Source organism: Melanotaenia boesemani, chromosome 11 (assembly GCF_017639745.1).
Source record: "Melanotaenia boesemani isolate fMelBoe1 chromosome 11, fMelBoe1.pri, whole genome shotgun sequence".
NCBI lineage: Eukaryota > Metazoa > Chordata > Actinopteri > Atheriniformes > Melanotaeniidae > Melanotaenia > Melanotaenia boesemani.
This window is the reverse complement of record NC_055692.1, coordinates 3358914-3386798: the sequence shown is the minus strand read 5'-3', so window position 1 is coordinate 3386798 and position 27885 is coordinate 3358914. Positions and strand designations below refer to the sequence as shown.

Genomic DNA, 27885 nt, shown 5'->3' with positions numbered 1-27885 from the left:
TCCTGTTTACCGCACCCGACCCTGGTTAAGCGGTACAACATGGATGGATGGATGGATGGCTGGATGGGTGGGTGGGTGGGTGGACGGACGGACGGACGGACGGATGGATGGATGGGTAGATGGATGGATGGATGGATGGATGGATGGATGGATGGATGGATGGACGGATGGATGGACGGACGGACGGGTGGACTTTTTAATTGGTCTGATAAGCATGCAGGCCCAGTCACTGATGCAGATTCTCAATCTACAATAGCAGCTTGTTTCTCTGGAGCCAGTTTTTCTGCTTTGAAAAGTCGGTTCTTAGAAGCGATTATCGAAATCCATGAATCAAACACTGGATTTACCTCAGTTCAAAACAGGGTACAAAACCACAAGGTGGTCTGGACAGACGAAGATAAATATGAAATTCTTGTGGAACACTTGAATCAATTTTCATCCCTATAAAGTTGGTTCTCTTATTGCTACTGATTCACAGCCTTGCCTAACTCCACTCTAGCAGTATTTCCAATTTCACCAAAGTCCTTCTAGGTCATATTTAGTTTTATGTCCAGACTTGTTAGAATCAGTTCATGAGTTAGAATTATATCCATGTTGGCTTTGTTTTATTTAGTGCAAATGAGCTAAAAGGCTGATCAGATCAGAGCATCTTGCCCTTCAGAGGAAGCTTCATCTGGGAAATAAAACTTTGGAAAAAAAAAATCAATCACTCATGGTGTTTCTCAACAAAGACCTCCCAGATTGACTGGGCATTCACGGCGTAATGACTTTCAATTTGTAACACAGGAGAATCAATACTTATTTTCAGCATATAAAAAAGACCCTGGAGCGCTCTCATTCTTCACAGCTGTATGAATACTCTGAGTATTTTCTTATGGAGCATAAAAAAAGATTTAAGCAGCTGTCCCTGAAGATGTCCCCATTCCTCCACCTGTATTCAAGCATAAACAGGAGGGGACACTGGGGATGAAGCTGGGAATATTAGCCCCATGAATAGCAGTTCTGGGACATGCTGCATGTGTGAACATGGCCAGTAGAGGAAAAAGGGACAAAAAATTCTGGCTCAGTATAACTTTCCTCTGTCAAACCACTTGTAGCTCCAAGAGCCTGCAGGCACAGAAAGAAGAGTGGAGCTAGAAAGGCAAACCAAGGCCTGGGGGGTGGGGGTGCATGCTGGTATTTACAGATAAGATGCAAACTGGATTGAATGGTGAGCTGGGAATTAAGCACTGTGAATGAGGGGGGAGACAAAGAACAACCTTCCAGACCTTCAGGGATGACACTGTCAAAGCCACCAGCAAATGACCTGGCGGGGCCTGGAGGTTGGAGGTGGGGGAAGGTGGATGAGAAAGAGGGACAGCTAGCTTGTTTGTTTGCCCATTAGCTGCGCAGCTGGGTGTTTGCCAAAGGTTGTACCACTTCAACTTAGTTCTTCACAGCTCTGCATGTCAGCAGGAAGAAAAGGCTTTGTTCCAGTCCAAGGAGCATGGCGAGCTCTCATTTAGCCCTGGTAACACTGCTGAGGCGTGGGATATTATCAAGCAGTAGGCATCAAATCATAGATCAGTGCTTTCTCAAGAGGCTCCCTAGAAAATACTCTGAACAAGTTTTTTTCTAATCCAAGTACAGATGCATCCTTTTTAGCTTGTTTTAGCTGTTCCTCATTATTTGTTTCCCTAGAAAAGAGCAGTCCTAGATTGGTAGTGACCTACAAAAAAAGCTTCCTCATTCACTGACTGCATTGTCACAGCAGGAGCCCCATCACAGATGGCTCTAACACACACACCTGCACAAACACACACTCATTAAAAAAACAAAACAAAAAAAGTTTCTTCCAACAGAAAAGAAGACACTGGAGCTTGTTTGGTTAAAGTGCAATGCAGCATAATCCAACAGTGCATGGACCATTCTGATATGTCTGCAGGCATTTCTGTTATTTTAAGGGTTTGGACTTCACTCCAGAAGCTAAAGCTTTTAGAAAGTCATTTCTATTTTTAGAAATGACTTGAGTGTTATCATGCAAATGCTACCACGCCTCTACGGAGGCTAGAGGCAGACTAGGGCGGCCCAGAGACCCGGGCTATCAGCAGCAATCCCGGAGGACAAACCCCAGCCACCCCACCAAGAGGGCAGCAGAGGAAGACCCCAACCAGAGCCCCCCGCCACCATGGGGCACAGGGACACAGGCGCCATCCGCAAAGGAAACTTCCCTCCAGAAAATGAGCTGCTGGTGGCAGTAGGCACCCCTGTTCCCCAGGAGGCCCCCCAGGGCAGGACAGGGCAGGGGCAGCTGTTCCCACAACCAAGACACACAGCGACTGCAGCCAATGAGCTGCCACCAAAACCAGAAGGCACCCACCCACCACATGCCTAGGGGGGAAGGAGAGGAGGGGGAGGACAGTGGACAGTGGGAGAGCCCAGATCCACAGCACACCACCACCAGGCCCACACACACACACACACACACACACAAAGTTCAGGTTCAACTTCAAGAACCTTTATTATCCCCTGGGGGCAATTGGTTTTCCAGACACTAACAACATGTATAATAAAACAACAGACACATCATATCACAACACCTCATTAAAAACTGCTGCAGGAATAAATGGGTCTGTTAGTCTGTTGGTCCTACACCTCAGCAGCAGGTATCTACGTCCAGAAGGAAGCAATCTGAACTGGTCATATAGTGGGGGGTCGGGATCTGACCATTTTACTGTCTGGTGCTTAAACTCATAGATGCAACCCTCAAACTGACCCTCCTAAGTCATGTCATGTCAATATATAGTGAAACGTTTGGAAAACCCTTAAAGAAGCATTACTGCACTTTGCTAGATTATTTCAGTGAGCCGCCCTCGTTACGACGGCTAACTCTGCATCCTGCTTGTACTTAGACCTCTCTTCAGCCAGTAAAAGTCAATCTGATGTTGACTCATGTCTTAAATCTTGCTCTGTCACTTTCAATGAGAGATGCTAGCCATAGACAGCCACAGCTACAGCAAAGACCTGGCAGTCAATGCAGGAATCCAGGGAGTATTTATACTGAGGAAGCTAATAAGTAACACAGGCAGGCAGTGATAATTAACTTTCTGAATCTAGTGAGTAGAAAGCATGAATATATAGAACAAATAAACTATCTAAGGAAATAAAACAAGGAAACGGGACATGAAACAAAGAGTCAACCTGAACTAAAGCTTAAACCAAACCAAAAATAAAACAGAAACCCACATACTATGACTAATTCTCTCAAAACCACTCTAACATCATCATGGCCTCCACCAACCAGCCAATAAGGGGCACAACTTTTTTTTAGAAGAGACAAGTTAGAGTGCTTCCTGGAAAAAGGCTTAGAATCCACAACAGTCTGTCCATTCTCCTCTGACCTCCGACATCAACAAGACATTCTATGATCCAAATAGCAAAAGACACAGGTCATAGTTTCGTTGATCTGCTAATGCCACTTAGTTTTTTTTGTGGTTATTTAACTTTGCAACCAGGCTGTAACTTAAGTGAGAAAATGTGGTTTTATACGTAATAGTTCATCACCTGAATGTGTTGCAATACTTCAACTTCCACACAATATAAACCACCCTCAGTGATTTTAATCAAATAAATGAACATTATTTTTGCTTTACTCCACATACAGTAAGTTTCTTTCTCATGTGAAACAAAAATACTGCTCCGGCCTTAGAAAGCTTTGAGAAGCAAGAAGCTTTAAAAGCATCTTGAAAAGAGCAGCAAGTGTCGGCACTTCACAGCCTTTGGTTAGTGAATAATTCAGATGTGGAGAAGCCATGAATGGAAGGTCCTCTATGATCTATTTCTGTGTCCAGGGCCACTGTGCCTCTGTGAAGAGACCCTTTTCTCCTGACATCAGAGCGGATGGCACTCATCTTATTATGTTTGGAGCTTCACACATCACAGGAGAAGAAAAAAGAACTTCTCACAGGGATGAACAGGAAAGAAATCTGCATGCAGAAGCAAACAGTTGACTGGGGAAGTGAAAAAAACTAATCCGAGCTGGCAAATCCTTAGTCCTGGTCTGACCCTGGACAGAGACAAGGTGCAGGACAGGACGTCTCAGACGGAAATTCATTTAAGCTATTTCTGATTGATGCTGAGGACCAAACGCAAACATCTTTCAGCCATGACATGAACACTGTCTGAAGAAACTAAAATCAGGCTTCTCTCTCCATCTCTTTATAACTGTTGCCGTGAGTGGCTTTGTGTTTTCGTTAACACCCATAGGCCTTGATTTTTGTCATGCACAATTTTATGTCATTTATCTTTACTGTTTCACATCTGTATTAATGCGTATATACATAAGGATCAAAGTACTTACTAGGGATCGGGTATTTATGGTGATTTTTGAAGCCGACTAGTCAGGCCTTTTAAAATCTGTTAGTGGTGATGTCATTGTGATGTCATCGATAATTAAATAGAAAAATTTATTTATCTCCAAATGAAAATAATGTAATGTGTATGAGATGTTATTTATATGTTGCTTGTGCTCCAACAAGTGTTTTTTGCATTGCTATATTTTTACATTGTGTGGGGTCTAGTGTCCTTAATTGTTCAGCAGGAAGATGAAAGTGGGTCAGGGAGACCAGATTTGCTTTAAGGACCGCCTGCTATGCTACGTGAGCTAAAACCGCACCCACAGGAGAATTCAGCAACAACAAAATTTCCTCATCTTTCTGTCTGGTCTTTTCACTCCTGAAGCAGCATTTCTGAGGGTTAAGTAACCGTGCTGGTCTGGTCTGTTGCCTCCATAATCTGAAAACTCTGACAGAAACAGCTGCTAAACTTTCTGCTTCCACACCGAGGTCGGAAGGCGGAAGAGAGGTGATTCCCCCTGGGTGAAGCTGCAGCTAGCGTCAGGGTTAGCTCCCTTCACTTTACCCAGCAGTAATGAAGCAGACACGGGATTCTGCAGGAACTAGCAGAGCTGTGTGGTGTTTATTGCTAAAGCTGGTAGCAAAACATTCACCAGTAAACAGGAAGTTTCTCCCAGCTCTCTCCTCCCCTTCGCTGTGCGTTTCCTCCTCTCCAGCTCTTCTTAAAGAGGCCACACTGTAAATGTCTCTGCACAACGACACATAACTCCTCCAAACAAAACCTTGACTTTTAAATAAAGCTGATACGACTTAGCTATTAGTCAGTTAGTCATGCACATACCGAGTACTTACATAGACCTGGGCACATTGATGTCAGCATTGAACATCTTTGTAAACACCATTAAATTTAGCATAATTTAAGAACAAATTATAATTACAAAAAAGAAAAAAACAACAGTCAATACAGTGATAGAAATACTTAAGATATATCCATTCATTCATTCATTCATTCATTCATTCATTCATTCATTCATTCTCTGTACCACTTAGTCTATTACAGGTCGCAGGTAAGCTGGAGCCTATCACAGCATTTTAACAGGTGAGAGGCAGAGTACACCCTGGACAGGTCACCAGTCCATCGCAGGGCCAACACAATATAAATAAGTAAATTGATCAGATAAACATAAATAAATAAATGAATGAAATAGGGGGGTTACATTGCTGTTGCTGCTGTTGCAAAAAAAAAAAATCAATGAACAGTTCCCACTTTTTCGACCATCTAATTTTCTCTTCTTTAAAAAGGACATAACCTCATTAATCCATGGTGTGCTAGAGAGAATGTCATTTATCTTTATGCTCCCCCACCTTTTTCCCTGGCTGGTCCAGGTCGTAACAGCCTCACAGTGGCACAAAAAAAGAAGTGATAACTTTGCCGTCACCAATTTTTAAATTGATAGTTATACTTTCAGTGATATCTCCTATCTGATCAGCTGATCTGCTTAGCCCTTTTCACACTGCCTGTTCAAGGTGGGACCGATGATTTGTAAGGTGCAGAATGGGGGGGTCGGAGCTGATGGTCCCCTCTGTGTGAACAGCAAAGCACACCATGACATCTGTTCTATCTGGTCAGGATAAACAGCCAAAGGCAACAACATGGCCATAGCAAGGATGATGAGGGCTTTGAAGCTGTATTTGTAAAAGGGGGATTTAATTAAAATTTTCCACTTTAAAACCTGTAAATAAATAAACAATTTCAAAAATATATATTTTTTGTTATTTGCATGTTTTTGTTTTACTTTAATTTTTTTAATGCATGTAGAAGCTCTTTTAATCCAAGTCAGCATCAGACATGATGTTTCTCAGCTGTCAGACTGGGAGGTAAAATGATGTAAAATGAATGTATGAATAGATGTAGCAGCATAAAGGTCGACCAGAAGAAGAAAGCAGAATTTATTACTAACAGAACTTTGTAGAAATAACACACAGATCAACAGTGACCAAACCTTTTCTCATCTCATCGTTCTCTCAAGTCTTGGCTTTCAGGAGAAAAAATATTGTTATTGAAACAAACACACAACAGAAACTATTTCCATGTTTCCACTTTTTCCTCATTTCCAGTTATTCCTGCTACTTTTTACCTGCTATCCTCACTAAACCATGATGTAAGCGATGGTGCTCTGGGGCGTCAGCAATGTAGCAGCTTTTTAAGGGTTAAAAAACTAGTTTTGAAAACTTAGTGGTTATTGGTCAAATAAAAAATGTATGGATATATTTATTTGATGTGTAAGTTATTTCTTTATTCATTCATTCCCCACAGACATTATGTGGTTGGTTTTTTGTTCAGATCTGGATCAAAATATTTTTTCCTCAGTTCAGCCTTGAAGGAGTTGCAGTTTCAAGCTGCTCCACATCAGAAAATGCTAACTAGAACCTTGTCCACATCCCAGTTCTTTTGAATTACCGAGCTTCTTGTGAGAATAAATAAATACATTCATGAAAACGTTAAAGATGACCTCGAAAACGATGTTGTACAAGCAGTTTTACCCAGGAGTATTTTTTTATTAATTGCTTTATTCTTTTTAATATGGATTTCTGTTTGAAACATGAGCTGACATAAGATCACGTCTGGTAACACCTTCCAAACCAGCTGATTTTTACCAAAAAAGAAAACACTCATGTTAAGATTGTTTATCGAAAAATTAGTTTTGCACAGACTGACATTTTTGCAATGTCACCAGAAAAAAATGGATTATGTTCACATTTCTGGGTCAAAGATCAAGTTTTTCTTACAGCAACTTGGTCCCAGGCAGGGAGCCAGAAACACTGCAACGTTCACTCGGTTAACTCTGCAGCACACACTTCGTCCCTCCTGTGCTGATGTCAGGTGACCGTACCTGTCCTGAGTTTCTTATCCGATGGGACGAAAAAAATGCTGACTCTGAGTTTCTGTCTCGTATGACTTAAGCGAAGTCAGCCCCCCCCCCCCCCCCCCCCCCCCGTCACTTTTTCCTCATCCCTCTTGACTTTGCCGTGTCCTGGCCACTCATCCTTCAAATAATGTCTCTCCTTCCCAACCCCTCATTCTGTTTTCATCTTTTCCTCTTCAATTTTTCTTTCGTTCTTTCCAGTCCTGCAGCCTTGAAATGTGCCTGTGGTAAAACTCTCAACCTCAAGGAGGGTAGACATGATGTTTGATTTGGCTTATCCACTGATCACTTGGGTGCTTTCGGGCCCCCACAGGGAAGACGCAGCAGTGTGAGCAGCAGTCCGTGGTGGCCTGGTCGTCACAGGCGAATTATTACTACAGCTTGTGCATTAATCCATTAAGAGGCCCTAGAAAAGTCAGTTTCTTCTAAAATACATATGCAGTCTAACAGCAGTCAGCCTCTTTTAGGGCTTCTAATATCATACTTCACCACCAAACCCAGAGGGAACCATGTGGATAGATATGCATACCCATACCGAGGATATTACCCCTTTGCACAGAGGAAGTCAAAGATAGCCTCTTTTAAGAGGGACTCTTTATTTTCCTTCACTGATTATCTCTCTGTGTGTGTGTGTGTGTGTGTGTGTGTGTGTGTGTGTGTGTGTGTGTGTGTGTGTGTGTGTGTGTGTGTGTGTGTGTGTGTGTGCTTTAGCTAAAGCTTTTTTTTTTTTAACTTAGTCATTCACTTCAAATTCAAGTTGTGATGCCTGCCTGACAGCAGCAATCAGACTTACTGCTGAGACTGTTCTTCCCACAGCGGCTGAAAATGTTCTGAAAGACTATTTTCCTGAAAGATCACCTTGGTACGCCGCACTCACACAGATACTGTGATGCGTTTAAGGTGCAGTAGGATTATACAGGCAGGTTGATGAGAAGTCATCCAGCTGAGCAAATTCAAAAGATCCTACGTTTCGAATGTCTCATATGAAAACGACTATTTTGCTGTGATTTCACTTCAAGTATTCTTCATAAACTGTGCATGATATGCCATTAAGAAAAGTTTTAGCACACTTACAGCGCTGTTTTTCCTTAGGCGGTAGCGTTTGATGACTGTTCAACACAACACAACAGAACTTACTTCCATTATTAAACAATTATTCTACATTAGTGCTGTGCAGGACCATTATTTTATTCCTGCCTGCTACCAAAAAATTTGCATTTTATCTGCCCAACTAAAATAGGTTAGCGTGCACTGTTGTATTAGAACCATTTTATTAGTTGGCTTACATATAACAAAATAATAAATAAATATATATTCAACAAAAGCCTACTTTAAATCACAATCTTCATGTTAACTAAGGCCAGAAATTACTAGGTGTCTAAATGCCTGCATTTATATATATATAAAAAACGAAGCTCGACAGCCTTGTGTAGCTCAGCAAGGTGGATTGAATTAAAGACAAGATTCAATCCAATCCTATGGTTTCCTTAGTGAGGGAATTTAATTTATAAACATTACTAGTGCCTTAGTCATGAGTTGAAGCTATTATCTATAAAGCTGAATTGATATAGAGACATTGTTGTGCATTAGTTATTGATATTTAAATAGCCAGTTCCTAGTAAAATAAACCTTTTGTTGCCACAAAACAAGCAAAAACCAAAGAAAGGCAGTAAAAGAAAACTCCCCTTTGAGTCTCTTCTGCTCAGCAGTTAGCTTATTCAGCTAGCTTATTCAGCTAGCAAATCGGAAGACAAATATGGAGGACAGTGTTTATGTCATGAAAGTTCTCCCATTAATTTAAATTTGTAGATGAAAAAGGACAAGAGCAATGCCTTGGTGATGATAAAAGCCTGTCAGCAGTAAAGATCTCTGCCACTTAAGGTTTCAAGAAGCATCTGCAGGCTAAAAGCTAAGCTAAGCTAACCAGTCATTCTGCCAGTGCTACAGCCAGACAACAGCTAGCTTTATGCTAAAACGCCTCTTCAAAGGAATTTAATGAACATGTAATTGGTTATATGGCAAAGCAGATTCTACCAACAACAACTGTAGAGTCGACATCTTTCCATATGATCATTAACAAAATCCCTATAACTTGTTTGTTTGTTGTCATTACTGTGCAGAAGTTCAGACAACGTTAACAAAAGTTATAAGAAAAGAGGTTTGTGACATCTACATTAGACTCATGTAAAAATCTTAAACCTCCAACTAATGGCATTATGTTGCTTATTTTAATCACTCCAAACCAATCAAAATGTTATTTGTCCACAGTGAAAGGGGGTAAGGAAGACTGTTTGCTTGGGACAAGTCAGGACAGGGAGAATCACATTAAACTAACACTGCTTCTACTGTGTTAAAGCCTTCTTAAATCCCAGCTCTGCTGTTTTGTAAACATTGGTATTAAAGTCCAGGCTTCTGTCTTGACTATGTTTGTGCCCTGCATTTTCATTCCTACAAGAACTGGGACTGAAAATGGCTGGAATTTAAGCCTTGAGGGGCATGTGGTATATTTGGACATGGTGCGGCATGTCGCCGAGCCCTGCTGTCCTTCACTGGGGGCATTATGTTAGTTTTCAGCAGAATGTCAGGCCTGGTAGCACACTACAGCCTTGCAATAAGTCTGGAGCTACTTACATCTGTCAGAATACATGTTGTTAGCCATAACAGCTTTTTCCTGCACATGAAGTGTGTGATCATATAATCCTGGTTGTAGGACAACTAATAGTGACCGCTTTTACAAAAATATTTAAATCCATTGGAATTCATTTATTCCTGTTGGATTGTTTGGAAAAATTTTAGTAACGACTAAGTTTTTTATGAGTTGGTTTGTTTTGGTTTGATTTAACATATTGAAAATATTGGTGATTAACTGCAAAAGTTGTTCTGGTCACACTGCATTTCCTGTCCAGCTCTCTTTTCGCCAACCAAATCGAAAGATCAAACATCAAACATACATCAATGAAGTCACCGCTTTTCTCGTTTAAATGCCTGTAACTTGTTTATCTTTGAGTTTTAGACTGAAGGTCACACTGACAGACAAAATTGGGTTCTGAGATATTTTAAAATGACTGCATTTTATTCATGTTAGGTTAACTGGTCACTCTAAATTCTCCCTAGGGGTGGAGTGAGCATAAGTGGTTGTTTGTCCCTCTGTGTTGGCCCTGCGATGGACTGGTAACATGTCCAGGGTGTACCTGCGTCTCACCTACAGAATGCTAGGTTAGGCTCCAGCTTCCCTGCGACCCTTAATGGATGGATGCATTTCAATCAGTTTAGGGAAGGGCATGTCAAGCCAAAATACTATAGAGAATGCAGACGCCACATCACCACGACTTTGCCTGCCATCTTGGGTGAACCTGGATACACATTCATGTTTCTCACTAGTAAACTATGTTGAAACATGTCTAAAAACATGCCAGAGATTTCTTTACCATGATAAGCTAACAGCAGAAGCAAAGAGCCATTACGATTAAAAAACAGAAAATAATGACGTAGATCCTTTTTAGCTGCTGAACTTGATATTAGTGAAGCAAAAAGCATGAATATCATAAGCATGTGTAATGCTAGCAGACGTTCAGCAGTTGCTAATTGTTTGTGTTCCAACATACTTTCTCTGAATTCTAAAGCTTACATTTGACAGAAAAACTCAAGTTTAAGGATTTTCTCTCATGTAGTGCCATTTCACGTGAGTTCATGGACTGATGCTGTTTGGTTATTCTGACATTACTACATAAACAAGTGTGGGAAGATAATGTATAAAACAAGCATATATCATGCTAGCAGCTCTTAAGCTGTAGCTATAGCTTTCATGCTTTATTAAGCTAGCTTAAAGTAGCTCTTTTTTTGAGCTCTTAAACACAAATTGAAATAAAAACCATTACATTTAAAAATATTTGGCTTTTCTTAGAAGTTCTTATTAAAGATGTTTAATTAGCCTGATGTTAGTAAAACAAAAAGCATGAATACAATAAGCATGTGTTATGCTAGCAGCCGTTCAACAGTTGCTCATTGCTTGTGTTCCAACATCATTTCTCTGAAGTGTAAAGCCCACATTTGAAAGAAAACACTTAGGTTTAAGAAGAATTTCATTGTTTCATTGTAGTGCCATTTCACGTGAGTTCATGGATTGATGCTGTTTGGTTATTCTGACATTACTACATAAACAAGTGTGGGAAGATAATATATAAAACAAGCATATATCATGCTAGCAGCTGTTAAGCTGTAGCTAGTTTTTATGCTCTATTAAGCTAGCTTAATGTAGCTTGTTTTCTTAAACTCTTAAACACAAATTGAAATAAAACCTTTACATTTTAAAAATATGTGGCTTTTCTCAGAAGTTCTTATTAAAGGTGTTTAGTTAGCTTGATATTAGTAAAACAAAAAGCATGAATACAATAAGCATGTGTCATGCTAGCAGCCGTTCAACAGTTGCTCATTGCTTGTGTTCCAACATCATTTCTCTGAAGTGTAAAGCCAACATTTGAAAGAAAACACTTACGTTTAAGAAGAATTTCATTGTTTTAATGTAGTGCCATTTCATGAGTTAATAGATTAAAGTTGTTTGGTTATCCTGACACTACTACATAAACAAGTGTGGGAAGATAATGTATAAAACAAACATATATCATGCTAGCAGCTGTTAAGCTGTAGCTAGTTTTTATGCTCTATTAAGCTAGCTTAATGTAGCTCGTTTTCTTAAACTCTTAAACACAAATTGAAATAAAACCTTTACATTTTAAAAGTATTTGGCTTTTCTTAGAAATTCTTATTAAAGGTGTTTAGTTAGCTTGATGTTAGTAAAACAAAAAGCATGAATACAATAAGCATGCGTTATGCTAGCAGCCGTTCAACAGTTGCTCATTGCTTGTGTTCCAACATCATTTCTCTGAAGTGTAAAGCCCACATTTGAAAGAAAACACTTAGGTTTAAGAAGAATTTCATTGTTTTATTGTAGTGCCATGTGAGTTAATGGATTAAAGTTGTTTGGTTATTCTGATCTTACCACATAAACAAGTGTGGGAAGATAATATATAAAACAAGCATATATCATGCTAGCAGTTGTTAAGCTGTTGCTAACTTTTATGCTCTTTTAAGCTAGCCTAATGTACCTCTTTTTCTTAAACTAACGAAGTTCAGGTTTCGATGTTCCCACCTGTTTCAGTCTTAGATGTCAGTGTTTACCTGGTGTTTAGTGGAAGTTCCTACACCTGTCATAAATTCCTAAACTATTGATCATTAAATGTTTATGCAGCCATTTTACAACCAGCTGAATGAAGACCAGCGAGTCCACACACAGTCGGTTGCAACTACACCATCATACTCAGCATTTTTTTGTTCATTCAATATTTATTGAATTAAACTTATATATTCCTTGTTTCTGCCACTGGTTGCACTACAACTTTAAAAGTAATGCACACACTAACGTGTAATATCCATCTGTGAGCACAGACAAGTACTCTTTTGCACATGCAGGTCCCTTCAGGGCCTTAGATTGTTCATACTGATCTGCGATGGAGGCAGCATGTAAACAATAATATGATCAACTACACACAAAAAAAGTCCAATTTCTGCAAAAAGAAAAATTCAGTAGACGTAGGTTTAAATTTGTACTCCATTAGCATTGAATCTCAACTACACAGACTTTGTACCAGAGCTGAGCAACTAGTGAAGTGTTCTGGTGTTTATTCCTGACTCGTTAACTGTTTGGTAAATTCATGCTTCCTTGTGGTGGTATTAAAACATCACTACTAGGCTCTAGTTTAAGCAAAACAGTCGCATATGGAGATTATAGTTACATTAAATGTTCATTTTCTCACAATTAAATGACTGTTTGAAAATCATTACCCACAAACTTAAAATAAAAACATCTTTCATGCTGAGATAAAACATTAAGGGTGCTTCAATACATCAATTTATGTCTATGTATAGCACTTTATTTCAGTAGTGGTTGTTTTAAAGGGCTTTATAAATAAAGTTGAGTTGAGTTGAGTTGAGTTGAGTTGAGTTGAGTTGAGTTGAGTTGAACAGTCCACTAGCTTTGATCAAAATTTAAAGCATCAATTAAAATTGGTTCAGTGATCTTTTTTGTGATTCAATATGAACGTTTTAAATCAGAATGTGATATTGTCTCATAGATTCTGAACCTAATCGAATCAGAATCAGATAAAAGGCAGGATTTGTAATAAAAATAGAATCAGTGTAATACAGTATAAACAATTATAGCTCTACTTTCAGTCACAGGAACCATGATCACGCCATCAAGGCTGCGACAGGAAGTAAAGAGATTGAGATATTTACGAGAGCCTAAAGGCGACATCGCTCCTGTTTGCATCCAGCCTCCTCTGAGCGCAGATTCATGCTGACTGCTGAATGATTCAGTGCAGATGTGCAGCATCTGTCTCAGTTTTAGAAACTCATCACAAAAAACCAAATCAAACTGCTTTGGTTTGGAAGTCAAACTCATCCATGAGGCAAAATGAGAGCCCATCAAAGCCAGTTTCAGCACAAATATAACAAAGCCTTTGATCAAAAGGGTCTTTTTGAAGAACACAACATAACTGACCAATACCTCCACAAGCATTTCGCCTCAGCAGAGGATCAATTTCAATGGATACATAAGAATATCTCCATTAAAATGCCCACCGAAGGAAATCAATGCTTAATATTCGGTTTAATCAAATACTTCCATCAAGTTATGCTCAGTACGGCGCCTTCATCATGCATTCAGAGCAGACACTGAGCTTCATTTAAGTTGGATCTAACTCATTTTGGAAGCAGGACATCTGGAGTTTGAAGCTCTGTTTTTTAGGAGGGGGAAATGCCTGATTATCAGCCACAGACATGTAGGCTGGAAGCAGTTTGAGTTCCTCGACTGCGTTTCCCATATGGCTGCTGTCAAAAGATTTCAACTTTAACATGTTGCCAGAACTTTCTCGCCCATCTGCGAGTCCATATTTCTACTTCCTGTCAATCAAAAACACACACAGAAGCAGCATGTTACTGGCTTCTGGCTTTCACAGAAATATGTTAAATTAACACCTTAGATGTGCATTTCATTAAACTGGAACATGTCATAAAATTCCAAATTTGGCACTACTGAAAGATTTCCTTCCTTTGCTCAGGAAACTGGAGCTTCTGGTCCAGAAAACTGTGTCAGTGTACAGTCTTCTTAATTCTGAAGACAATAATTATAATAATAATAATAATAATAATAATAATAATAATAATAATAATAATAATAATAATAATAATAATAATAAAAAGCTTCAAGATTAATGTTCTTAGGAACTTCAGTGTAAGAACAAGCTTCATGTTACTGTCAGTTTCCTGCTCATTTAGGTTGAAATTTCTCGTCACCTTTTGTAAATTCTGTCCCACATGCACCAGCAGTGGTGATTACTAAAAACTGATGCACAGACAAAATCTGCACCAGAATGTATTGATTATATCGTCACTGAATAAAAATCAAGGAGAAAATATTTAGCAAAGACATCAGACATGATGTTTCCAGCCTCAGCTCTCAGATTCTGAGGCTAAAATGGTGTAAAATGAATGTATGAATAGATATAGCAGCATAAAGGTCGACCAGAAGAAGAAAGCAGAATTTATTACTAACAGAACTTTGTAGAAATAACACACAGATCAACAGTGACCAAACCTTTTCTCATCTCATCATTCTCTCAAGTCTTGGCTTTCAGGAGAAAAAATATTGTTATTGAAACAAACACACAACAGAAACTATTTCCATGTTTCCACTTTTTCCTCATTTCCAGTTATTCCTGCTACTATTTACCTGCTATCCTCACTAAACCAACTCCAGCTCAGCTGCTTTGTGGCGCCACCGTGCATCAGAAACGTCTTCTTGGCTTTATTCCAGCCATAGAGGAGCATTATTTTTCTTCTTTTCACACACACATACAACTTTCTGCTCACTGGTTGATCTTTGGCTGCTCCTGATTGGACGTTACCGTCAATCTAAGCTCTCTGATTGGTGGAAAGTCTGACAGGAAGTGGCTTCATCATCATGTCCAGGTCTAAATAGAGGTCTCTTAGCAACATAGTAGTGATGGTGATGTTTTTATGATAAAATGTGATAAATAATGCTGTTATCATGGATCATTGTGGATTTACCAGATAGTCTCTAAATAAAACTACATACATGCTTGCTTGTTTATATTGTTTTATTTAACTTATCTTATTGTTATTATTGTTATATTTATTGCATTCTATTTGCCTCTATTTTGCTTTGTACTTGTATATATTATGTCTTGTGCTTGTCCTGCTTTACTGTTGGTGTTGTATTGCTGCTGGTACCCAAATTTCCCTGGGGGCTCTCCGAAGGGATTAATAAAGTATTTCTATTCTATTCTATTCTATTCTATTTAGTGGCTGGATTGTAAACCTCCTGGACGGATAGAAATGGCAGGAAAACTTCCGCAGATCACCTAAAGGGCAACTCTCCATCACAGTTTACCCCACAGGGCTACACACCACCACTCCTGAGATATTACTGACTATATAAGCGATAGCCTTCGGGGGGGGTGTTGGAGCTCTAGCGGGGTTTTATGGGTTAAAAAGGTAACTTGTTACCTGAAACTTAACATATGTTGCTAAGATGCTGAAACAAATCATAGGAAACTGTCCCAGTTTGCAAGTAGCCGGTGGTTTTAAGCGGCTGTAATCTTACATGCACGGCTGTGTTGTTACCGAGGGCCGGATGTTGTTTTAAATTTATCTGTGACCGGTGATCACACTGATCTTTCTTCATGGATCAGCACAGTTATCACCAGCACGAATCGAGCTGAATCTAATCAAATCAAAAGAATTAATATCCGCAGAAAGAAGAAGGATGAACTATGTGTGATGAGAAGAAGCCTGGAGGCTTCTGCTCCGACCTGCATCGTAAGCCCTGTGCTCCTATCTGCCCACCGATCCAGGTGTTACCCCCCACCCGACACTGTTGCAACATGCTGGGATGTCCCACCTGTTTCGCTGCTCTCTCCCTTTTTTCCCACAAACCTTCCTCCTCCTCCCTTCCCTTCGTCTCCCCGTCTTCCCTCCTGAACACTAACTGAACTATTTCTACCCTCACATCCTTGCTCCTGAAATTATACCCTTTCACAGCCAGGAGAAAGGTAACACCAGGAAACAGGATGTGTTCTTCAGCTTTTACAGGACTGTAGGTATGTTCTGAGCTTACTGTAATTATGTTGATGACACGGCAGGAAAGAAGCAGGAGTTTCTCATTATTCTGTCCGGGAACCACAACTCTACCACTGAGAACCGTGTTTAAGGCTTTTAAGAGAGATTAGCAGTTGTTGCGAGACACAAGAGGTGATTTTCTGAAGTGTACGACAGCAGCTTTAATTCCAATTCGAGGAGGGAAGGATGCCTCAGAGGTGAAGCTTGTGCTGGAGTCATATGTCTTCAGCTTTTTGTCCCGAGGCCTTCTTAGGATTGAAATCATTTGTCAATATCATGGTTGTTTCCTTCAGCTGCAGTGATGAGGATGCTGCAGCATTCTGCTGACATGAGCTGAGATTACTTCGCTATTTACACACCGTGTAAAGTGAACTTAGAAAGGTAAGGCAACCGGCTGCAAGGCTTAGTGGAGCAAACTCAACTAAAGGTGTTGGTGAACTTAAATGAAGAGGCCAACTTAAAGTAAAATCTTAAATTTAAGAACGTTTGGAGACATTCAGGTCTACTCATGTCTGAACGGAAACAAGTCAAGTTGAAATGATCTGTTAAACAGTTCAAGTAACTTGAGTAAATCTGAGCAGTAGTTTTTCCAACTTCATAATTAATTTTTATTTACACTCCTAATCTAAGTTTGACACAACACCATTTTGTTGTTGAGTTTACTCAAAAATTATTTAGTTTTCTCCACTACTCATTCTTTAGCTGGGATGTCTGTTTTCCATCCATCTATTTTCTATACTCACTTATTCCAACGCAGGGTTGCAGAAGCCGATGCTAGCAGCTACAGACGAGAGGCGGGGTTTACCCCGGACAGCCACTCATGTTCACACATGCAAACTCCACACAGAAAGGCCGAACCAGGAACCTACATGTAATAAATATACATGTATATATGTGTGTGTGTGTGTGTGTGTGTGTGTGTGTGTGTGTGTGTGTGTGTGTTATATTATATACAATGCTGCAGAGGTTAGATTGTAAAATAAATAAAAATAATAAATACAATATCAAATTTATTTATTTATCTATTTTGGGATGCTCACTTGAGGAAGGACACTTTGTCCTGTATTTAGCTATTTCACTTATAACCATAAAATGACTATTCAAAGTGTAACGTGCACAGAAATGCCACTGTTTGGGGGGTTTTTGTACAATTATTCAGGGCAAACAGTCGTCATCACTGTGAATGTCAGTTGCTGCCAAGGGACAAAAATTAAACTTTTCTACTTGCAGATGTTAAATTAGGTCTAAAAAAGAAACAAAAAGAGAGAACTGAATAAAACAGTTCCAGAATGAGAAATATAGCATGAAGAGGAAATGTGAAGCAAATTTATTTACTCTGTGGGGTTAAAGTTCAACCACTTGATTCAGTTTGATGACTTGACCCCAACCTCATCCAATATCTTAGAGATGAGCTGGAAAAGCCAGATTTCATCACCCAATGTCACTAATGCTCTAAAATCTGAAGGAGAACAACTGTTCACTGTGTGTGACATCTGAGAAAAAGTCCCTCACAAAGCTACTTTCAGCTTTAAAATCCCATAAATTACATCTGAGTTCAGGCTCCAGCCGCCTGCACAGATGAACAAGGCCAGGTCTCCTCTCTGATGCCTCGAGACCAAAACAGCAACGTTTTAGCATTAAATAAATCTAAAGTCAGGGCCACGAGTATCCAGCCACAGAACAGAGAGAACATCAAATAAAAAGCACATCTCAGAGCAAAGAGCGGCATGTCTTCCAACAGCCAGCACAGCCACCAGAATGAAGTTCAGACTTCTCTCTGTCTTTAAGAGGAACCTGAGTGTCAGTAGGCAGAGTGACGGGAGTCTGACGCAGAGCCGCATCATGCATCCTCATCACCGCCATTATCCAATATGTCAGGATCCTGCTTGCATTATAAATGAAACAGCAGACAACAGAGAGCGGGCAGCAATCCCCGCTGATAATACACATTCCTTTTACCACCCAACTCTGCACATGCACACACTTATTAGCTCCAGCTGTCAGTCACACTAACCTGGTGGTGTCCTACGTGAATAATGCATGAGCACACACCCTTCATGCTCTACACACTAACCAAATTCTGTGCACAGACATGGTGGAAACTACAAGCAGCAGTTAAACAGGATGAGAAGAGTTCATGGACCTACCGCGTACAGCGATCCTTCGTAGACACAAGCTCCTAGGATGACAGAGATAAGAAGGAGAAAGACAATTCCATTAGAGACTCTGGCTGTGATCACATATTTGGTATTGGCATATCATGAAACTATTTTTTCACAGAGATTAGCAAATCTGCCATTGTAATTCTGACAGATGCTCAGGTCAGACTGCAGATCGGCCTCATGAAGGATGAGGAAGCTGTCAGTTCCCTTCAGTCTCTGAGAGGTGGTGGAAAGCCTCAGAGTCATGTGTTGGTGGGAGATGTCAAGAGGGATCAATATGTTTCAGAGGGAGGGAGAGATGCTGCATGAATTAACTAATTCTGAAACCTGGTGGGTCAAGACATCACATCTTAAAGATTAATGTCACATGTTTGAGGATTTTTGTGGCATTTCCTATGCAAGGCTAAAGGAGCTAAACAAAGCCCCAGTAAGACGTTTAAAAACAGCCCTGATAGAACCTAAATAAGTGACTTTTCTGTCCCAGTCATCCCATGGTAAAGTTCCAGTATAACCTGTAAAACCTCAATTTACCACACTGATGTTACTGTCTGTAAAACATTACAACATTTATTACATTAAAACGTGGACATTCTTTCCCAGTGCAATCAGCTACAGAGATGAAGAAGCACCAGCTGCATATACTTTCACCAGCCACCCGTTCAATGACTTATTAACACAAATATCTAACCAGCCAGTCACATGGCAGCAGGTAGCCATGTAGACATGGTGAAGACGGCTTTCTGAAGTTCAAACTGAGCATCAGAATGAGGAAGAAAGGGTTTAAGGTGACTTTGAACGTGGCCTGGTTGTTGGTCTGAGTATTTACTGGGATTTTCTCACAGAACCATCAGAAGAAGAGAAAATATCCAGCGAGCAGCAGCTGTCTGGACCAGGATGCAGCAGATTCAGTCACCAGATTTCCATCTGCTGCAGATTGTTTTGACTGAAAAAAGGTTTTTATGTACAAGCAAACAGATCTCTGTAGTATTGGTATTTTATTTGGCTGTTTAGCATTTATAGTATAAGAATTTTGTCAAGATTTGAACTTTAAACATGAACGTATCTGCAAAACTTCCCCGTGTTTAACCTTTCCAAGAACTAAATCCAGCCTTGTCTACAGTATAACCACCAGCAGCATCCAGTTTAAAATGACTCCCGAAGGACCGATTTTAACTGCAGAACATCAGTAAATCCACCAGGGGGCAGAAGACATGCGTCAAGTTGTAGAAAACAGAATTTTAAGAAATGTGTTAATTTGGTGCACAATTTCTGTAGAGGTATACTGTGGTTGGTAAAAAACCTGTTGTATCTGAGTTCAACCACCTCTTGAGATGTTACCATTTTCAGTCTTAATCCTCAAGTTTTAAACCCAATCAAGCTAAGATTTCTCCACTATCAAGAGGAGGAGTGTGTGCAGACAAATCTGCAGGATGATCATTTCAGCAAATACCAGCAATGGTGCTGCTGAGCTGAACCTGCAACGATGACGAGGCTCGACAATGGAACCAGTTTGTTCTTTTACTGGAAGAAAACACCTCCACAAAAGGCTTAATGGTAAGAAAGTGATTGACTAATGAGTTTCAAGCCAGCCTCCTGCAGCCTCCTGCAACCTCCTGCAGCCTCCTGCAACCTCCTGCAGCCTCCTGCAACCTCCTGCAACCTCCTGCAGCCTCCTGCAACCTCCTGCAACCTCCTGCAACCTCCTGCAACCTCCTACAACCTCCTGCAACCTCCTGCAGCCTCCTGCAGCCTCCTGCAACCTCCTGCAACCTCCTGCAGCCTCCTGCAACCTCCTGCAACCTCCTGCAGCCTCCTGCAACCTCCTGCAACCTCCTGCAGCCTCCTGCAGCCTCCTACAACCTCCTGCAACCTCCTGCAGCCTCCTGCAACCTCCTGCAACCTCCTGCAGCCTGCTGCAACCTCCTGGAGCCTCCTGCAACAATTTAATTTACTTTCATCTGACATCCATCATCTTGAAGTTGGTCCAACTGATTCAGCCACATTTCGGAGACGAAATCTTTACTGAACCATCCAATCGATCGCAGCGATGGGTGGTGGGCACCAAGAGCAGAAACTTAACGCAAACTTATGACCTAACCTGGGAATTCCTTGTTTTTGGGAAACAACTGCAATCCCTGTCCCAAGTTCACGAGAAGGGTTCAGGTTTGCCAAGCCTCCTGGCGAAGGGTAGGTTCTGATCCAGTGTGCCATCTGTGGACATTTAAGGGCACCACAGACCCATTACTGCTCAATCTCATGAGGCTGAACACCACTTGTCCCTCTTAAAAAAGTTAGACGGCGACAGTACAGAGCCAGTTAACATCAGACCATTACTGATCTGTGAACATGAACAATTCTTCCAGACACAGACGCATAACAGCGGAGAGGCCATTTTTATTCTCACATTCAGATCTATTTGTTCATCTCCAGGTGCCCAAAGACTTGGGAGATTCTGAATCAGAATAAAACAAATATCTACAAACAAAAAGAAATATAAATCTTTCTGAACATTCTTCAGTTATGAAAAACTTCATGAATCTCATTCTGTGTTCAAACCGCCACTGACTCCGTGCATGCAGCTGAACTACTAACTGTACTCCTTCAGCTTCACTTCCAGCTCAGGAAACATGTTTCACATGAAGTAATTACTGAGAATTACCATTACCTCTCCCACCTTGCATTCTCCTTACAGTTTTTTTACCTTGTTTATTCAGTGCGTCATTAATTATGTCCATTAAAGCCACTTCAAGAAACATAAACCACAAACACCTCTGCTGAGTTTAAAGGATAAATTTGATGAAAACAGAAACAGATGAACAGAAAACCTGCTCCTCCACCCAACCTGAGCTCTGAGCCTCACAACGCCAAGACCAAAGAAGTGTGAGCTGCCTCGAGGGAAAGTAGAGCCAGAGGTAAACATTTACCATAATGCTGCAGACGGGGGAACAAGCGTGTAGTTACAGTTCACATAAAAGATGCCTGAAAGCAAATCTGTTTCCACTGCTGCCTCATGATTTAGTTTCTGTGTCTGTGTGGGAGAACGATAATCTGGTGCTGTAATCAGTTTGGGACAAAGACACAGAAGAGCTTCATGCTGCTCTTCTGCTCGTCTCAGATTTTAAACAGTTATCGGCAAATGTACACGGAATTAATTAACACATCAAATGGTGGCATCTCCAACACAGCTCATCATTTTATCATCGCATGGATCTGATGTAATCTATTTTGGAGGTTTTATAGATGGATTATGCTCATATCTTCATGCAAGAGGGGACTTTATTAACTGCCAAAGTGCATGGATTTCTGTTTTTTCTTTATAGCGTCTATAGGGCTTTTTGCAGTGGCAAACATTGTACTTAATTTGACTTTAAAAACCATCATCGCAAACTAAAAAAAAAACCACAAAGAGAATAACGCTGATCTAACTTCCTTTCATTACTGCTGTCATAGTTCGGAGGAAGAAGCTTCCAGAATATTGTATAATTAATACAACTCCAATGCCAAAAGAGTAAGGATGCCATGTAAAAACTGAATAAAAAACAGAATTCAATGATTTATCTCATCACCTCATATTTAATTCCCAGTAGAAGATCAACAACATGTCAGATGATGAAACTGAGATTTTTTACCATGTGATGGAAAATATGAGCTGATAGTGAATCTGATGCAGCAACACGTCTGGAAAAAGTAGTTCCAGGGTGATGTTCAGCACAGTGGAAAAAGTATGAAGCTCCAGATGTTGTGTACTGGTGAAAGGTCTGGACTGCAGGCAGGCCAGTTCAGCAGCCGGACTCTTCTCCTGTGAAGCCATGCTGCTGTGATGGATGCAGGATGTGGTTCAGCATCGTCTTGCTGAAATCTGCAAGGTCTTCCCTGAAAGAGACGTTGTCTGGATGGGAGCAGATGTTGCTCTAAAGCCTCCATGTACTTTTCAGCATTGATGGAGCTTCACAGATGTGGAAGCTGCCCACGCCATAGGCACTAATGCAGCCCCATCCCATCAGAGATGCAGCTTTTCACCTGTCCACTGATAACAAGCTGGATGCTCCCTCTCCTCTTTAGTCTGCAGGACACGCCGTCCATGCTTTCCACAAACTAGTTCACAGCTTCATCCAGGTTTCCATCGTTTTAAATGAGCTTTGGTCCAGAGAAGACGGAAGAAGCTGGTTCTGGATCCTGTTCACGTCTGGCTTCTTCTCTGCATGATGGAGCTTTAACCTGCATTTGTGGGTTTCAGGGTGAACTGTGTTCACAGACAGTGGTTCCTGGAAGTCTTCCTGAGTCCATGCAGTGGTTTCCAGTAGAGAATCATGTCTGCTTTTAATGCAGAAGATCACCAAGTCTCTGTATCCCATGTATACAGAGACTCCTTCTGATTCTCTGACTCTTTTGATGATTTTCTATACTGTAGATGGAGGATCTTCAAAGTCTGAAGAATATTTTTATTAATTATTCTATAAGTTTTAGATCCAGTTTGTCTCAGATTGGTGAACCTCTGTCCATCTTTCCATCTGAGAGACTCTGCCTCTCTGAAATGCTCCTTTTATACCAGTCATGTTACTGACCTGTTACCAGTTAATCTGATTAGTTGTCCAATGCTCCTCCAGGTGTTTCTGGTTTGTACCAGGTACTTTTCCAGCCTTTTGTTGCTCCTGTTCCAACATTTTTACAGATGTGTTGCTGCATCAGATTCACTATCAGCTCATTTTTTCATCACATGGTGAAACGTCTCAGTTTCATCATCTGACATGTTGTTTGATGAGATTTGCACATTTTATTATTTTTTGTAATAAGAAACAACAAATGAAGGTTCGGTGTTTGCACAAACCTGAAAAAAGAAGCATGGCATATATTTACATTTTAAAACTGCCGAACCAAACAGAATCCCAACATATCACACCTTCTTGATCAAGCTTTAGATATCTCCTCAGTACTGTAATCATGGTCAAATGAGTTTAATCAGTTTGGTTCTCCTCCATCTTAAAAGGAGGCAACATCAAAGTACATTTCACAGGCTCTCTGTGCCATATTTTAAATGGTTCTCTCTCATTTTTACATGCAACATTAAATAATCGGTGTTAAGATTCACACTGAAATGTGGCCCCGCTCAGCCCGAACACACAACTTTTCTCAGTGATTTAGCGATGAGGCTGCAGTCTGTGCAGATGTTTCCTCTTGTAAAAGGAAACTGGTCCAAACTGAAGGTTTCCTCCTCGTTTATACAGTATCTGAGTGATTTAGCATTAAAAACTCACAACTTCACTTCAACAGCTGAGAAAACACCTTTAGAGCATCACATCAATAATTCATGGGATACAAGTGCAATGGACTTTGGTTTAAAAAAAACTCTTAAAATGATGAAAGAAATGGAGTTCCAAAACAAAAATCTCATACTGACTCAGAACCTGCAGCAAACTGTGACCTCATCTCAGCATCCCTTCAGTTCAACCCACAGCAGCAACAGTCGATAACATTTCAACATTTAGAAGCATTTTGTTCTGCCAACAGCAACAAGCTTCTTTTTCACATCAAAAGAAGACAAACACAAAGCATTCATTTTATTTAAGCAGCAACCGCTGCCAAGCAGATGCTTCAAGCCGAGATGAAGAGAGAAAGTTTCTGGTTTCTTCTGGTTTGGGTCAGTTCAGTAAAAGCTGCCCAGTTAAGATTCTGCTCGTGGTTAGGATGCTGTAGGATGCTGAAGCCGTGCACACGCAGACCTGCATGGATGAACGTTTAGGAGAGAAAGGTGGATCCGTTTTTAAGGTGAAAACCTCAGACAAGTCGAATTCTGCTTCTGAAGAATTATTCATTACGAGTTATTTATAGTTTGATAATTGCAGCCTGGATTTATTTCAGCCCTCTTAAAATTCTCACACTGGCTTTGAAGTTTGACTTTGGTGATTTGTAGATAAAGAGCTGTGAGGACTCAACTTTTCTTTTTTTATAGAGCAACACGTGTTAGGGGTTGAAATAAAGTCTTTGAAATTTACTTGTTTTTCATTACAAAGCCAAATGCTTAGTAAATAATTAGAGGGCACGTTTGACTCAACTTGATGGTGATTTTAGTCTCAGGGAGCTTAATCGGAGTCAGCTATTAAAGCAACTTTTTCTCTTTGGTAAACTCTGCAATCCCTTAAGTTGTGATGGAGCCATTTAGCTTATAAATTAGAACTCTTTATACAAAAAAACTTATTCTAGTCTTTGAGTTTTTAGGTGTATTGAGGAGGCTGATTCAGTCAAAGAAAACTTCTCAACCCGAGTCTGCGGCTCATGGTGGTGTCCTGACACCCTGACCTAGATAACAGACTGGACAACTGGGTTAGTAAAGAAAAAAGAGAGCAAACTACCAACCATGTGTCCCACTGGGGGCTACGAGGATCCCAACCAGCGCGCTGATAAATATCCACCATCCGCTCATGGTCCGAGCCGAAGCGGGCTTTAAATCCAGATCAGGAGGAGAAACCGCGATGTGCGTTCGTGTGTCTAGCTCAGATTAAAGCGCTCCTCTCGTGCATCACCGGTATCCTGAACAAACGAGCAGAACAGGTCGGAGAAGGAGCGGAGCGACGGCGCGCACCGGGTCGGACTCCTGCGCTGCGCTCCGGGGCTGGAATGCTGCGGAGACGCGTCCTCGTTTCACTCCGCCCGCTCGCTGCTCCGCACGCTGCAGCAAAACTCTCCCGAGAATTTAAACATTCAAATTAAATTTTTAAAAGAAAGAAAAAGTCCCTCAATGCGAGGTGTTCCGTCCGGTCCGGAACCGCAGCAGAACCAGCAGCCGGGGCGCGTGACGACGAGAAGCGGCCGGACTTTCTGCAGCCGCTCGCGCCGTTTCAAGTCACTTCTTGTCCCCTTCCACTCCCTCCTCACCTTCTTCTTCTCCTTCTTTTTCTTGTTCGTCCTCTCTCACTGAGGACGTCCCACCCCTCTCCTCTGCTGCTACCCCTCCTCTTCCTCCTCCTCCTCCACCCACCTCGCATTTATCGTAATCTCGCTTGATGGGGACTCTTCACGGATTAGATCATGAGGGAGGGAATTATTGTTCTGGATGTGTTTGGTGGTGTAAGATCATCTGACGGATCCATCTTTTAAATCTCATTTACAGCTGGTAAATCTGAGGTTTAGTAAAATGATGAAATCCTTCCGCAGCCTTCGGTGGCCCCGCTGTGGCCCCGCCGTGGCCCCGCGGAGTCCATCATGCTTTACACCAGTCTCACCTGTGGCATCATTCTAAACACCTGCTGCATTAACACAGTGGCAACTTTATTTACAGCGTTTTTGTCTTTGTGTCTCATAACGGTTTGTAAACTTAATGAACGACCTTGTTAAAATCTTGTCCTCTGGCTCTGTGCCATGTTTAATATGATAATGTTGCGCTCTGGTTCTGTATTTAAGGTGATTTCAAACCTGAAATTTGGACAAAGGGTAAAATAAAATCGCTTGATTCAGCTTAAAATGTGAAGCATCTGTCCAATTTAATCCAACTCATTGTATCAATAATAAATCCGTGATCAGTTCACTTTTTATAACTGCGTCCATAGAAATCAGTTAATAAAAATAATATTACCTACAAGGACACCAACAAACCAAGGAAACCAACAGACTGGATCAAATCTTCTCTTTAATTCAGTCCTTCATCCTGAGCTGAGGAGACAGTGGAGGGAAAAACCTCCATCAGAGCCAGAACCAGGAAGGAAAACCTCCATCAGAGCCAGAACCAGGAAGGAAAACCTCCATCAGAGCCAGAACCAGGAAGGAAAACCTCCATCAGAGCCAGAACCAGGAAGGAAAAACTCCATCAGAGCCAGAACCAGGAAGGAAAACCTCCATCAGAGCCAGAACCAGGAAGGAAAACCTCCACCAGAGCCAGAACCAGGAAGGAAAACCTACATCAGAGCCAGAACCAGGAAGGAAAACCTACATCAGAGCCAGAACCAGGAAGGAAAACCTCCACCAGAGCCAGAACCAGGAAGGAAAACCTCCATCAGAGCCAGAACCAGGAAGGAAAACCTCCACCAGAGCCAGAACCAGGAAGGAAAACCTACATCAGAGCCAGAACCAGGAAGGAAAACCTACATCAGAGCCAGAACCAGGAAGGAAAACCTCCACCAGAGCCAGAACCAGGAAGGAAAACCTCCATCAGAGCCAGAACCAGGAAGGAAAACCTCCACCAGAGCCAGAACCAGGAAGGAAAACCTACATCAGAGCCAGAACCAGGAAGGAAAACCTACATCAGAGCCAGAACCAGGAAGGAAAACCTCCACCAGAGCCAGAACCAGGAAGGAAAACCTCCATCAGAGCCAGAACCAGGAAGGAAAACCTCCATCAGAGCCAGAACCAGGAAGGAAAACCTCCATCAGAGCCAGAACCAGGAAGGAAAACCTACATCAGAGCCAGAACCAGGAAGGAAAACCTCCATCAGAGCCAGAACCAGGAAGGAAAACCTACACCAGAGCCAGAACCAGGAAGGAAAACCTCCATCAGAGCCAGAACCAGGAAGGAAAACCTCCATCAGAGCCAGAATTAATGGGCCTTAGCTCTAATCCAGGTATACCTACTAAGGAAGAAGAGAAACATAAATGAATGACAACAACAACGTCAGATATTTCTACATGGAGAGTAAAGAGAGCAGAGAGGAGCCCAGTGCATCGTGGGATGTCCTCATGTAGCTTCAGCCTATAGCAGCAGGACTAACGGATGGATCAGGGTCACCAAGCCAGACCTGCTATAAGATTTTTCAGGAAGGAAATTTTGAAGATGATCGGAAGGTAGAGAGGGGGTCTGATACCTGAAGCCAGACTGGGAGCCGGTTCCACAGAGAGGGTCCGATAACTGGAGGTTCTGCTTCCCATTCTACTTGTAGAATCTCTAGGAACCACCAGTAAGGTCTCTGTTGGGAAAATCTGGAGCTCAGACCTTTAAGATCCAATAAAGTTTGGTCACTAAAAGCTTTATACGTGAAAATAATTTTAAATGATCAAATCTAACTCGTAAAATTAGAGAAAGATTAAAATATAACAAATTTAATGTCATATTTCTGCCATATTTTGCCAAGATTTTTACTACGGTGTCTCTGAGTGGACAAACAACTCTGTGTATGAGGTGAGAACCTTCTAAGCTTTAAAATTGCAGTACCAGCTTAGTTTGACAAGAGCTACAGCACCATATGGGATAAAACACCGTAGAGGAAGATAGTAAACATGCACACCACTAATGACCATCGTCCACTCAAACTGTGTTTGGTCTTTGAAGTCATTTCTA

At 41.1% G+C, this 27885-nt stretch overlaps 1 protein-coding gene across 1 annotated transcript in view; it reads right to left on the bottom strand.

Moving 5' to 3' along the window:
• The window catches only part of fras1 (Fraser extracellular matrix complex subunit 1), a 290358-nt gene extending 264942 nt beyond the window's left edge, over positions 1-25416 (bottom strand). Inside the window, exons 1-2 of the mRNA XM_041998958.1 lie at positions 24976-25416; positions 18607-18638 (exon numbers count right to left, since the gene is read on the bottom strand). Coding sequence (XP_041854892.1) covers positions 18607-18638; positions 24976-25042 — 99 coding nt within the window. The 5' untranslated portion in view covers positions 25043-25416. The remainder of the gene's footprint in view (positions 1-18606; positions 18639-24975) is intronic.
• Between the last annotated feature and the right edge of the window lie 2469 nt (positions 25417-27885).